The following is a 15,217-nucleotide window of genomic DNA, read 5'->3' as shown; positions in this document are numbered from 1 at the left end:
AGTAAAAATAAACTTGAACATTTCTTAAAAGTAGTACTTAAAATAAGTTAAAAGCCTCTTTAAAGAGGAAAGTCTTTAAATGTTCATGTTAATCAAGACATTGAGGCTTATGATTAAATTTAAAAATATATTTATTTTCAAATTTCATAGTTTGAAGTCTCCATACGACAATATGTAGTCATGTGTATAAAATGATCTTTTAATATTTACAAGAATAAAACCAAAAAAAGTACATCAAAAATATAGAATACAATGTTAAATCTGGTTTATATTGTTTTGTCATGCAGTAAGAAACAGGAAACATGACATTTCTGCCCAACAAGAAAAACAGTACAGGTGTAAAACCGCAAAAGTTTTTTTTATTCAGTGAGCCGTCACGCTCATGTTTAGCTGCCATGTGGACTACAGGGAATTAAAGGAAAGCAAAGGAAAGAGTATAACAAGATAAACACAAGAACACATTATATACAGTCCTTCATTCCTCTTTCTTCAATTTCAGTTTTAACTGGTTCCCAAGGTTTAATAAGGTCTATGCAAGGACGTAGTATTGATTTTGACATTGGTGTGTAATAATGATTTCTGAACTTTACATGAGAGTTGATGATTTTTGGTAGAAGTTTAAGGCAACCCATGGATGTATTTTTTCATTATAATAATTAATCTTATAATTTTTCATAGTTTCAACACTCAATTTGAGTTCAGAATTTGCTTCATGAGTTAACTTGCTCTCCTGGACAGTATTCCAAGCAACTGATGTTCATGTAGTTCACATGCACTGTATTATTTACACCATTAGGTGGCGCCCGTGAGTCAGGGGCAAAACAACTCACAGAAGTTTTGTGAGAGGAAGAATGTTGTACTAGAAATTTAAAGCCTCTGTGGGTTATGAGTATGCTAACAATGGCAATGTAGTCTAATAGAATTCATTATCATGGCTTTTTATCTGGTCCCTTTTGTCAATACAGCTGAAGACCCATGAACATACTGTATCAGGTGGCCCCAAGAGCTCACCTTCAAAAGAGGATGTTAATGACTTCAGGTGAAATGAGGTCAATAGCCAGGCTGACTACCATTCCACCAAAGTGATCATAAGCATACTTAAAACTCACAGAAGCTTATATGTCTAGCACTGTCCACCAGTCATTTTGAAACTGAAGAAACCTTTCGGATGAGAAGTGAAATGTCTCCAGAGCTTCAACTAAGTCCAGTTGCCTTTTTGGATCAAATGAACAATAAAGCATACCATGGTTATTGTCTATATTACACTAGGGGTATTTTTATAACCACTGCTGGCCATGAGATTGTCACGACCCGGCGCAAAGTCATGGGAAACAAGGAGGAGAAGTACGGGTTTTACTAAAGGAACAAAATATATTTATTTACAAAACATAACCTCAAAAGGTTACCAACTCAATAAACAGGAACTAAACTAACAAAAGAAGTAATTAAACAAAACATGGTGCCGAGGAGGAATCACCTCGCTGAAGAACAGAGCTGCCAGTAAGAGGATAATAGCCAGCTCTTTATACACCTAGGGGATCAACCTAGGGAATCAACCCAGGCGTGGCAAGACAAGAAAACAGAAAAAAGGGAAGACAAAGCAACAGCAGGCCCTAGAGGCAGGAGGCTGTCACAGAGATCAACTCAGTTTTACTGCACTTCTGAATATGATTCACTTTTCCAGGACAGAAGGCTTAATCTTAATCTTATACAATCTATGATCAGGTGTCTGTTTCTCTTTAATCAGATAGCGATGGAGTTTGAAGTGTTGGCAGACTCTGACCAAAAGGAGCTTCTCCTGCTGCCAACAGATTGGAGTTGGACACTTGTCTTCAGCTTGCAGCCCAGATACCTTAAAATGTCCAGGAGCTGGCGTCGAAACTTCACACCCACAAAGGCATACAGGATGGGATTGAGGCTGCAGTGGAGGTAACCCAAAGAACATGTGACAACTATGGCTTTCCTGAGGGCTGCTCTGACTCCACAGGTGCCATTAGAAATAAGTGTGTCCACCATAAGTGTGATGTTGTACGGTGTCCAGCAGACAAAGAACACTATCACAACAGCCATGATGACCCTGAAAGCTTTCTGCTTCTGGAGGCCCTGCGAGCCACACTGCAGTCGCCGCAGGATGCAGGAGTAGCAAAATATCAGGACAACTGAAGGTAGCAGGAACCCCACTGTGTGGTAGATCACCCTTGATGACAGCCGCCATCCCTCCACTCCAGCGTGAAGGTAGTTGCGAACACACTCTGTTTTGTTGTCTCGTCTGGGAGCCATCACAGCCTCCAAAAAGTACCAGTCAGGGATGGAGAGGAGCACAGAGAAGATCCACACTGTCGAACAGCTGATGTGAACAACCCAGGGCTTCTTGCTGGAGTACATCTGTGTGGCGTGGACAATGGAGAGGTACCGGTCCAGACTGATGCAGGCCAGGAGAAAGATCCCACAGTAGAAATTGATCTACAAAGACACAAGTCAAAGAAAAGTGAAAAAAAATATTAACAACTACTTAAAATTCACTATTCTGCACTTTGATGCCGACACTTGTGTTGAAGTCTGGCATCCGTTACTGCCTAAAATATAATATCAGGTATCTGTGGTGGTGGAGTGTAACAATGGCTAAGTTGGATATTTTGTATCACAATGTTATCATAGGGCACTCTGTATTGGCTTGTACTGAAGAGGGTGTCTGAATTGGTAGGATAAGAAGAATTATACCAAATATCTTCAGTTTTGGTAAGACTTTCCTACTGCAGAACTCTCACCGTAAAAACAGCTCCCGTGATCTTGCAGAGGGGGGTGCCAAAGGTCCATCCGTCATCCTGAGCAGCCTGAGCGGCATAGAGGGGCAATGTAAGCAGCAGCAGGACATCGGCCACACCCAGGTGGAGAATGAAGGTGTCTGTCACACTCCAGGCCTTCCTGCTCCGAGCGAGAACTCCCAGCAGCACTCCATTTCCCAGCACACCCACAATGAAGGTCACCGAGTACAGAACCGGGATGAACACCGCCTGAAAATGCATGCCTTCATTCAGGTCACAGACATCCCCCTGATTACAGCAGTCGTCATATCCATAAGAGGTGTTGTCATACAAGTCATCTAGGCCTTCGAGGAGACCAACTCCTGTAAAGGTATAAATGTCCTCTTCGGTCATGAGTGAAACCTTCAGAAAAGATAGGAAATCTGTTTGTTAATCACGGGAACCGTTAAAGAAAACTTTAAAAATGACAAAAACTGCAAAAGTAAAAACAAGGCTTCACAAAAATGTCCATTTATTTGAGAAGCACACTGACAGACATGTATCATTTATGGTTTGGTTAAAAAATATAGATTTTTAATTGTTTAATGTTTTGAGTTTTTATGACAGAATACATTCATGTTCCCTGAAAGTAAATACAATAAGTTCAGAATTGACCTGTGTACCCTTTAACAACCACAAGGTGGTGCTATCTATCTATCTATCTATCTATCTATCTATCTATCTATCTATCTATCTATCTATCTATCTATCTATCTATCTATCTATCTATCTATCTATCTATCTATCTATCTATCTATCTATGTTAGTAAAGTGATACAGTTTGATTTCCTGTTCATATTACAGTCAATTAACACACAATTAAAAGCCAAGGACACATCATCATTTTAAATTTGCATTAATTGGGAGGCTACATTTAGCTGTTGGAAAACACATCTTAAACATAGTAAGCTGGCCGAAATAAATTGACCTCTGACCCTTCCAAACTTTTTAATGCTTAAACTAAATGCTCTAAAAGGGATTTTTTTTATGTGGCATTTATTCAGTCACTGGTATATGCACAATAAAGCATGATTATTGTGTATATTATACTAGGGATATTTTTACAACTCAGTTTTAATGCACTTCTGAATATGAATCACTTTTCCAAGACAGAAGGCTTAATCTTAATCTACAATCTATGATCAGGTGTCTGTTTCTCTTTAATCAGATAGCGATGGAGTTTGAAGTGTTGGCAGACTCTGACCAAAAGGAGCTTCTCCTGCTGCCAACAGATTGGAGTTTGGCACCTGTCTTCAGCTTGCAGCCCAGATACCTTAAAATGTCCAGGAGCTGGCGTCGAAACTTCACACCCACAAAGGCATACAGGATAGGATTGAGGCTGCAGTGGGGGTAACCCAAAGAACATGTGACAACTATGGCTTTCCCGAGGGCTGCTCTGACTCCACAGGTGACATTAGAAATAAGTGTGTCCACTAGAGTGTGATGTTGTACGGTGTCCAGCAGAGAAAGAACACCATCTCAAGGCTGGGGCCAAGGGTGTTGTCAGAGGGACACATTCAACCCTGACAAAAGAGACTGAGAAGGGCGAGGACCGGTTGAGAACAAACTGGCAAAACATCAGTGCATCCCTATATACTAGACATATATGCTACTGTGTACTATATCAAAATGCACTGTGACAGAAGTGTTCATGGTCTCCTCTAGATAAAGAAGTGAGCGGTATAAAAGTGGTGTATGCTAAATACCACCAAACAGTTTTTTACTTTTATATATCATTGAACATAGAGTCTTTCCAATATGTTGCTTTTAAGAGCTGTGTGACTTAATATAAACCAACATCTGAGAAAAAATTATGAATTTAGTTCTCTTCCTGTTGGGTAACCAAATCGCTCACTTGTTTTGTGGTTCCAGACATGACTGTGAGGAAGGAAGTTAACTAGCTAAAGAGGTGCTTACTTTTTAGAATACAGCTTTTATATTCACCTGTTACCTGCTTCATACATTATCTTTTGCCCTGTTGCATGATCCAAAAGTCTTTTTTCACCTTTCACCTCCCCCCTCATTGCTGTGTTTCTTAGATTTTTAAGCGCAGTGTCGTAAACCCTCAATCTACAGACCACATCACAGTGAAACACACTGGGCCCGATCTACTAAAGGTTTGATCATAAACATGTTCACAGATACATTTAAGCTGGTGAATCTTTGAGACAGTTGCTGGATGATGATATCAGGCATTGAAAACGTTCACCCGAAAGTTGCTCCCTGGGACAGTGAGGCGGCGGTCTTCATCCAAGTGACGCCTAACTTTTCTAGAGCAAGAGTGGCAGACTAAGCCTCATCAAATCGCTCTCTAAACTCCATCAAAACACTGATTGCGTTTTGGAGAAGAGTAGATGCGTTTATTTCATCGGCAGATCTTCTGTTTTTTCACAGCATTCACCTTTTTACAGATGGCCTCCCAAATCGCGTTTCTAACACTGAGAGGTCTCTGCTGGAGTTCACCGATGTGTTTATTTCCCTCCTCCACAAAGACCTCCAACTCCATAACTTCAAACTTCATTTATCGCTTAAGACCACTCTGCTTTCTCAAACTCTCTATGGTGACAGCCCATAGCACACGCAAAATCCTCATTAAAATAGGGCGGTCCACACCACTTTTGCACTCGTTATCATTTGCGCACGCAGTCTTAGTAGATCACCCGCAACACGCCCAGAAATAGCACGTGCAAAATTATTATTTGCACACGCAAATTAGCGCTCGTTATTTGAGATCTTAGTAGATCAGGCCCACTGTGGTCTCTGGCTATGAACTGGCCACTAGTGCCCCCTCTGTGCCACTTTTATAGGTCCATAAGATTCTATTTTTATTAACTCTAAAAGAAAAAACTGCATTGCAAAAAACTGCATTGAATAAATAGCTAGTCAAAAAGTTTACTTTAGAGAGATGCATAGTCGTTATTGCAAACTGTACTAGTAAGTGAGAATCATAGATAAGTTGTTTTTTTCTGTGGAAACAGTTTTTTCTGAATGCTACCACATCCCCTTTAAACATATATGACTCTGTGATAATGCTACACTGTGGTTTGTCTCTGGTCTAAGTTTTTGCAAACATTAGTAACTTGTATGAGAAAGTCTGTCACTGTGAGGGTGTGTCAAAATAGAGCATTCATTCATCTTTCTTTATAAGGCTATACTGCATGAACTGCCCTCTTATTTATGTTCTTCACTGACTCCCTAAAACTGTCAGTGGCTGTAGTCTCACTCTGTCTTTGGCAGAAGTGCTTCTAATGTTTTGGCTCCATCATCCTGGTCTGAGCTTCAGGGTCACCGAAGACCAGATCATTTTATTGCATTTTGAAAAAAAAAAAAATGAAATAGAAGCTTAAAAACCCTACAAACTTATAAAACCGACCCTTAAAATCAGAGCTAAAATTAAATAAAATCACACAATAAAAGCTTTCCTGTAAAAATGTGTCTTGAGTAATGGCATAAAACACGGGACTGACTCTGCAAGTCTGATTTCCTCTGGCAGGCTGTTCCAGAGTGTAGGACCCCTGACTGAAAAAGCCCTGTCCCCTTTGGTTTTCAGTCGAATCCTTGGAACAGCTAACAGAGCACTGCTAGAGGATCTCAGACTGCGACTAGGTTTGTAGCGGGAATAAAGCTCAGAGATATATAGAGGGGCAAGTCCATGTTGTGCTTTAAAAGTCAGTAAAAGAATTGTAAACTCAATCCTAAAATCAACAGGCAGCCAGCGTAGATGGATCATTAAGGATCATCTGATCAGCGTATGCACATGTTTTACCACTGAAGGCTGATAATGTACTGATGTAAGGGTTACTGGTTATCGTCTGTTGTTTGTCTTATTATTCTTTGTGTGAAACTTTTGATGCGGCTTTCTTGGCCAGGACTCCCTTGGAAAAGGGATTTTGCATCTACTAATTAGGAATTTTCTTGGTAAAATAAAACATACATAACTAACTAAATAAATAAATGAATCAATAGATAGATAGCTAAATAAATAAAATGCAAATGCAATAATACATAATCATGTTGATGAAATAGAACAGTTTGTTAAATAAATCATTGTTTTCATATATTGATCATAAAGTCAGATTTCTCCTGTGCTGTGAGCCTGCCACTTTCACCGTGTGGGTATTTCCCATGTCCATGTGTGTGTTTTATAGAAAAAAGTTGCAGCTCCTGGTTTCTGGTGTGTCTATTATTCTTAGTCAGTGATATACCTTGCTAAAGCATATTATGCATCAACTAAAAAGATGTGTAAGGTGGTAACTTACGTATTTGCAATCCTCTGGTGTTATATAATCCTCAGTGAGTCATGTGTTGAGCAGAAATGAGCTGCAGCTGAATCTTTAGACAGATAACAGAGGACGCAGGGGGAGTAACCAATGATGCAACATGCAGTGTTTTAGTGGTTAGTTATTACTGTTGTATTATAAAGATTTAGTGAAGTTAAGACCAAGTGTTATTTCTTTATCAGTTTTATTTTTATTTTTAAAAGACCCCTTGTACTCAGATATGTGTTCCCTTTTTTGGTCCATTTAAATACCAGATCTTCAGATTTTTCACAGTCCTCTGCCTTCTTCAGTGGTCTCTGCTGACAGACAAGTATTTCCAATTCTTCTTTTTCTTATCTGCCCTCTGATTGTGTCACATTTTCAAGTCATTTTGATGTGCTCTTCTTGCATCAAAGGGTGAATGAATTGAGAATTTCTCAATGAGAGACAAAGAGTAAGTTGGAGAACTCAGTGGACTTCATAAATATGATCCCTCTGAAAATAAAAAAAAACGGCTTCAATATGTTTGTGCTCACAAATGTATTTTTTAAATATCTATTTTCATCCAAAATCATGAAGTGACTTACTTCTCAAAACCATTCAGTACTTCATCATTTGATACACCTTCCGATAAACTGATTCATATCTCCACTGATTCATTCAGTAAAATACAGTGGTTTCTTTAGTTTCAGTATCTGTTGGCATTTAAAGGAAACCACTTTGTCGCATTTGTTACGTTTCTCTGTACGTTTTGAGATAAATGTGTTCATTGTCATTGGGGAAACATTGACAACCTTGAGAGATCTCCTTTTACTGCTTCTTTGGTCTTGAACAACAGCGCAAAGTTCTGCTTTCAGGTGCATGACTTTCAGATCACCTTTGTTTGACAGAAGTGCATCTCAACTACCTTTATGAACCAAAGAGGAGACAGACTACAATCATGCCATTTGAATAGATTATTATGTGAACTAACTGGCATGATAACTGAACGATGACTATCAAAAGGATTCTTAATGGAGTATTTAATGCAGATGTGTATGTGTATCTACTGAACTGATTGCATCTTCTGTGCTGCACATTTAGATTATATTATTTTATTAATTCCTGGAGGAACAGCAGACAACACCTTAAACATTAAAGACAAATACAGATTCAAGTTTGTCATGCAAAATACAGCATTTCCTGAATTTAGGTCATATTTCTCTCCATGATTAGCCTGAGTGGCAGGAAACACAGATGTTTGAACTTGTGGTTATTTTGGTTTAGATGCACTGACACACAAACACAGCATGCGACAGAAAATTATCAAATGAACACTCTACTGATTGAAATGAGGATAAATTTAATAAATGTATATGCAGATCAAACATAACTTCATCACTGAATGATATGCAACATCTGGTTTATCCAGAAGCCAAAGATCCTTGGTTGCACAGTGAAGATCTGGTGTTCTTCCTCAGGCTGTTGAGTGTCATTGATTCAAAAATCTCCTGGAAGGAAATAGACTTTGTGAGTTGTGTGATTTGAATGAAATGGAAACTGAGTCCCATTTTACTTTGTACTGTACCAACTATGATGACTGCAGAGAGTTATTGTTTCATGGAATTGCTTGTAAAAAGCCTAAAATATTGTGGTGGACAGATGGGCAAAAATTTGAATGGTTGTTTAATTTGGCAAGTTTAAGCTCGCTAATTTTGTCTCAAAAGCCTGGAAAAGAAGACACAATAGTTTATTTAAGTAGTGTGCATTTTTATTTTATTCTGTTTAAATTTTCTTCCTCAGTTTCTTGACAATGAATGAACGTGCTGTGCGCTCTGACACTACTGCATGAATTCATGGTGTCTTGTAAGCCCATGCAGGTTGGGCATATGTTTATGTATGACACAATAATGAAATATAAACTTCAAACTTCAAACTGTTGAACAGCTTCTTTGCAATATTTCCTTGCAGAAGTGTGTGATACACATTTTGTTATAACCAAGAATCATATGTTCACATGACTTTCATTGAATAAAAACCTCTCTAAAGCCTGTCAAAGAAGAGACTTATCAGTGTTCAATCTCTGTGTCAATCATTTTTACTAACCATTTTACATCTGCAAATATCCGCTCCTAAAACCTCAACCTCTTTATCACACCTTTATTTTTTTCTCAGTATCACTGATGTCTGCATGCATCCTGTATGCAAAAAAATGACACCTGTGAGAGACAATGTTTTTTGTGATTGTCTGTTTCACCTCGTGTGCAAAAGTTCTTAGTCTTTTCCTGTTTTTTCACACCTTCGACTCTAGTTTCTAACTGTGCGGTCAGATAGACTGACTGTGGTGCACACCACGGCTATGACAGTCTGACTTCAGCCCACTGTATTAAAATTATCATAATAAACTCTGGAAACAATCTGAATTGTGATATGAGCCTTCCGTTTCTCATCAAATGGAAACTTATTGCGCGCCGTCTGCTGTACTGCATGATTAAACTGAGATGCATGTGCTGAACTTGCACGTCTAAAACTCCAAAATATCTCTTGTAGCATTACAGAAGGTCGGCATACGGAAAAGTGTGGTTTAATATTTGAAAGTGTAAAGGTGTTGTTGAGGGATTGTTGATAGCCTTTAATGTGGTTTTGGACCCAGCCACTAATTCAGCCTCCATTTTCATTTGATTAAGCAGTTAGCAGTTTTCATCATTATTTGTGAAAGTCTTTTTCCCCCGTTTAGACCATGACATATGTACTTTAAATGTTCCATTAAGTGAAAAAAATCAAGCGTTTCTTCTAAATGAGGCCTGTTAAGATGTAAGAGAGCTCCTACATTTATAGCTCCTGTTTATATATATATGAAGCCAAGGCAACATGTAACTTGAGGAACTGAAACAACATAAAAAGGCACGTTTCCTTGGTGGTTTTGTTCCCTAAATTTCTGGCATTTGCTTCTCATTTTCCGTCTAAATAGCAACCAATCGTTTGAAACAACCAGCTGTAACCTTATCACTCATTATCACACATCAAGGCATACAAATCTTTGACAACAGTAAAAACATTCCCATGTCCCTGTCTTTCAAGTGTCTGAAGTTGAGACTAAGTTGTGTTTAAGCAGATTGCCACTGCTCTGCACTGGCAAAAAGATGTGCCAGGGCCTGACAGTTATTTTTCTGTATGTGTGTTTGGTGAACATCTTCCTGCAACTAGTGATAACTCCTTTATTGGAAGGAGAAGCAGTTCAGCACGGATAGCGACCGCATCATTCTGACACCCACTTTAACTTTTTCATATAATGAGAGCACAGTAGGTCACTGTATCAACAGATATAAAGTTTAGTCAAATTGGCACAGCGGCCCACATGTTCACATACAAACAAAAAATCAATATGAAGTATACTCGTCCTACTCACCACTGTTTGGACGAGCCTTAAGCTCCGCGGACTTGTCCACGATGCACTGTATGTCCATTTTCTTTGATCTGTCATTCTCAATAGATAACATGACATGTCCACTCAGTCTATTCTGTCCCATCGTGCTCATCAAGGGGTTTTTAATTAGTTTTAACGTGAATGAGCGCTCACTGAGCTGCGTCAGGCAGCTCTGCGTAACTCCTCATCTCGTGCTTGCAGCAGTGTGTTGGGGCGAATTGACTCAAAGATGTTCCCAGTTCCATTTAAGCTGGTGAATCTTTGGGACAGTTGCTGGATGATGATATCAGGTATTGAAAACGTTCACCCGAAAGTTGCTCTCTGGGACAGTGAGGCGACGGTCTTCATCCAAGTGACGCCTAACTTTTCTAGAGCAAGAGTGACAGACTAAGCCTCTCAAATCGCTCTCTAAACTCCATCAAAACACTGATTGCGTTTTGGAGAAGAGTAGATGCGTTTATTTCATTGGCAGATCTTCTGTTTTTTCTCACATCATTCACCTTTTCACAGATGGCCTCCCAAATCGCGTTTCTAACGCTTAGATGTCTCTGCTGGAGTTCACCGATGTGTTTATTTCCCTCCTCCACTAAAACCTCCAACCCCATGTCTTCAAACTTCATTTATCGCTTAAGGCCACTCTGCTCTCTCAAACTCTACATGGTGACAGCCGATAGCACACGCAAAATCCTCATTAAAATAGGGCGGTCCGCACCACTTTTGCACTCGTTATCATTTGCGCACGCAGTCTTAGTAGATCACCCGCAACACGCCCAGAAATAACACGTGCAAAATTATTATTTGCACACGCAAATTAGCGCTCGGTATTTGGGATCTTAGTAGATCAGGCCCTTAGAGTTAATTATTTGTTTTTGATTATTGCTGTAATTCTCATTACCAGTCTTTATACACTGCTCAAAAAAATAAAGGGAACACTTAAACAACCCATCCTAGATCTCAATTAATGAAATATTCCAGTTGAAAATCTTAATTCATTACAAAAGGGGAATGTGTTGAGAACCAAACAACATAAAAATGTGCCAAAGTGTTTGGAATTGATAATGTTGAGTTTGCCCAGCCAACTCCAGTCAGTAACGTCCCCCCTTGGCTGTACCCTGAGGTTAAAGTGGACATGAGTGTCCTAGAAATGAAGAGAGAATGGAGAATGAATGAGGTTGTAGTAAAAGCAAGTGTGTATCTGAGGGGCAATTATTTTAGATACCTTAAAATATATACAGATGGGTCTAACAACGCAAGTGGGTGTGTGGGAATTGGTGTATGTACAGTATCTCACAAAAGTGAGTACACCCCTCACATTTCTGCAAACATTTCATTATATCTTTTCATGGGACAACACTGAAGAATGACACTTTGATACAATGTAAAGTAGTCAGTGTACAGCTCGTATAACAGTGTAAATTTACTGTCCACTCAAAATAACTCAACACACAGCCATTAATGTCTAAACAACCAACAACAAAAGTGAGTACACCCCAAAGTGAAAATGTCCAAATTGGGCCCAAAGTGAGTGAAAATGTCCAAATTGGGCCCAAAGTGTCAATATTTTGTGTGGCCACCATTATTTTCCAGCACTGCCTTAACTCCCTTGGGCATGGAGTTCAGCAGAGCTTCACAGGTTGCCACTGGAATCCTCTTCCACTCCTCCATGACGACATCACGGAGCTGGTGGATGTTAGAGACCTTGCGCTACTCCACCTTCCGTTTGAGGATGCCCCACAGATGCTCGATAGGGTTTAGGTCTGGAGACATGCTTGGCCACTCCATCACCATCCCCTTCACCCTCAGCTTCTTTAGCAAGGCAGTGGCCGTCTTTGAGGTGTGTTTGGGGTCGTTATCATGTTGGAATACTGCCCTGCAGCCCAGTTTCTGAAGGGAGGGGATCATGCTCTGCTTAAGTATGCCACATTACATGTTGGCATTCATGGTTCCCTCAATGAACTGTAGCTCCCCAGTGCCGGCAGCACTCATGCAGACCCAGACCATGCTTGACTGTAGGCAAGACACACTTGTTTTTGTGGACGTATACACTTCTGTGCCAGCACAAGAGGGGGTGAGAGGAAAAGAGGATGCAGATAAACTAGCAAAAGGGGAACTGCTAAAAACACACTTCTTGACATCCATCACACTTTTCACAACACTATAAGCACAAAACCCAATTTTCAAACTACATTCACCAAACCTCTGATTCCTCTTGCAAAACCAAACAATGTTGTCAGATCATACCCAAAGTCAATCAAAATTTAAAACAATACTGAGGGTATGAGGGTGAACCCAAAAGCAGAACACTGGAGCCCAGGGAACAGCAGGTAACAGTCGTGACCAACTCAGCGGGTGGGCAAAACACAGGTAAGTGATCGAGTCTCTGTAAAGCCGGTTAATCTGCTGCTGGAACCAGCGCTCGTTATTTGGGATTTTAGTAGATCAGGTCCTTGGTCAGGGACAGAAGGCTGAGGTAGTTACCAGAGCACAGATGAGGAAGGCAGGTCGGGGACAGGCAGGGTCAAAACTGGGAGATCACTCCGAGGGAGAGTGCTGGAAAGTCTTGCATCGCAGAGAACAATCTAGCACTTAGTGAGCTGAGACCAGGGCGGGGCTTAAATACTGGCAGTAAGTAATGAGGAACATGTGTGTTGGCATAATGAGGAGGGTGTGGTTCAGGTAAAAGGAGAGAAACTGAAGGGGAGTGGCAATGCACTGGGGCTGAGAGGCTGAGCAGGTGAGGCAGGTGATAATTGTAACACTGAGCAGTCATTGCACACTACATCAAAAAAATTGAAGACACAATGCTCAGGACATGAAGCTGTGGAAATTATGTTTATTGTTCACAGTAGGCTAAATCAATTTTGCAAAAAAAAAATCCTCTTTGAATTTAGCACATGTATATAGTCAAAATAAAGTAAAAACAATTATAAATGGGAAGAACATTACAGTTCAATCCACAAAATCAAACTGAAGTGCTGACAGTATCTGCAATCATTCAGCCACAGCATCATGTCTACGTGTCGGGTCAGGCCACAGGACTTCATTCACATCACAGGCCACGTGCTCCCTAGCAACACAAGTGCATCACATTGCAACATGTGTTTTAGTGAGTGAGAAAGTGTTTGAAAGTTGTGTCTAATCAGATGAAAAGTGCTTATGGTTTTGCCAAAAGAGTGACTGATTCAATACATGGGTTCAGGCCACTAAGGAATTTGGCTCACACAATAGGGTTTAGTGTTTTAGCAATTGAGAAATACTGTAACAGTCCAAATACCTCTTGGGACAGGAGAAGGGAAAGCAGTGATTAAGCAGAAAGGAATTTAAATATGGCAGGAAAGGTGGGAAGAAGACCAGAAAGGAAGCAGCTTTTACAAAATACAAAAATCAGTAATAACAAGAACGATAAGGAAAGGAAACGAAGGGAGGAAATTATCATAATGAGACTCAGGGTGGGTCATACAGGGCTAAATGATACTTTGTAGATATTAGGACAAATGAATAATGATTGATGTGAGAGGTGTTGAGTGAGTGAGAATGTTGAACATGCGATTTTGAACTGTAGCAGGTATGCACCTGAGCGAGAGCAGTTCCAGGAGAGGGTTAGAGCAGCAGGACACGAGTGGAGTCTCACAGGACTGCTGGGAACAGAGGGAGAGGCGGAGGGTATAAGAGCAGTCAGGAGGGCGCTCTTTTTTTTCCTATTGGACACTAAGATTGATCACATTGTGTTTTCTGATTTGCCGTTGTGCTTTGCACTTCAGGGCCACTGTACACTCAAAGAAATAATTTGTTGGGTGAACGTAATAAAATTATGGAAAGAATTTCCACCTCATTAAAATGTTTTCATTTAGCAAGACACAATTTTGTTGAACCAACTAATTGTAAATATGTTGAGTGAACATAAAGTATTGACGTTACCATTACTTATTTGCAATGTTTGGGTCCAACTTAGTTTTAAATGGTACAATAACACTTATTAATCATGCTGACTGAACAAAACTAAAGTAAGTTCAATCCATTCATTATCTTGACTGCTTATCCCGTTTGGGGTTATGGGGAGCTGACTTCGGGCAGGAGGCAGACAACTATTCATGCACACACACACCTACGGGCAGTTTACAGAGACCAATTAACCTGGTGAGCATGTTTTTTTGGCTGTGGGAGGAAGCCGGAGTACCCGGAGAGAACCCATGCATGCACAAGGGAAACATGCAAACTCCATACAGAAAGGCACCTGACTCAAACCTGGAACCTTCTAACTTTGAGGCAACAGTGCTACCTACTGCACCACCGTGCAGCCCCGATGTTCAATCATCAGAAATGATTTGAACTGTGAGGCCAAACTTTTTATCATGTGAAAATAAACTCTCAAATAGTAATTATTGAGAAAATAAGACATTTTTGACATATCAAGAATGTTTACATTTAGCAGTTTAAACATGCCGACTTAGTTTACCTCCAGTTGGTGTCAAGTTTGGAAAAAGACCACAAAACAGACCGGTTTGTTGGAATAGAACTCTAACCCCAGAGAAGGCAAACAATGACAAACAAAAAATATGGATCTTGACTTGGTCACCTTTGAAATAAGTTCTTACTGATTAAGACATTTTTCCACCAGAGATATTGCACGTTACTGCCACCTTCTGCTCTGGAGAGGTATTGCAGATGGGATTCCTACCTAAACCCTTTAGGTTGTGTGGACATAAAGCGATCTTGTAGTTTTAAAAATTTTGCATTTCATGTTAAAA

At 39.9% G+C, this 15,217-nt stretch overlaps 1 protein-coding gene across 2 annotated transcripts; it reads right to left on the bottom strand.

Moving 5' to 3' along the window:
• Positions 1–339: 339 nt before the first annotated feature.
• On the bottom strand, positions 340–7,121 carry cxcr3.1 (chemokine (C-X-C motif) receptor 3, tandem duplicate 1). 2 transcript variants are annotated; one of them, XM_034696967.1, is made up of 3 exons: positions 7,064–7,121; positions 2,769–3,167; positions 340–2,463 (listed from the first exon to the last, which is right to left on the bottom strand). In XM_034696967.1, exons 2-3 carry the CDS (start codon positions 3,156–3,158, stop codon positions 1,744–1,746), a joined length of 1,110 nt encoding a protein of 369 aa, XP_034552858.1. In that variant the 5' UTR covers positions 3,159–3,167; positions 7,064–7,121; the 3' UTR covers positions 340–1,743. The 2 variants fall into 2 exon arrangements, with proteins under 2 accessions (XP_034552858.1, XP_034552857.1); XM_034696966.1 differs by lacking the exon at positions 7,064–7,121 and adding an exon at positions 4,078–4,455.
• Between the last annotated feature and the right edge of the window lie 8,096 nt (positions 7,122–15,217).

Source organism: Notolabrus celidotus, chromosome 12, assembly GCF_009762535.1.
Source record: "Notolabrus celidotus isolate fNotCel1 chromosome 12, fNotCel1.pri, whole genome shotgun sequence".
NCBI lineage: Eukaryota > Metazoa > Chordata > Actinopteri > Labriformes > Labridae > Notolabrus > Notolabrus celidotus.
Note: the sequence above shows the minus strand (reverse complement) of the source record. Positions and strands in the feature narration are given on the sequence as shown.

Excerpts from the sequence above, each read along its gene's own strand:
- cxcr3.1 (XM_034696966.1), bottom strand. The coding sequence starts at position 4,170 with ATGTTCTTTGGGTTACCCCCACTGCAGCCTCAATCCTATCCTGTATGC. Across the intron at positions 3,168-4,077 it reads CAGCTCCTGGACATTTTAAG|GTTTCACTCATGACCGAAGA; the intron begins GTATCTGGGCTG and ends TCTTTTCTGAAG. Across the intron at positions 2,464-2,768 it reads TCACGGGAGCTGTTTTTACG|ATCAATTTCTACTGTGGGAT; the intron begins GTGAGAGTTCTG and ends GTGTCTTTGTAG.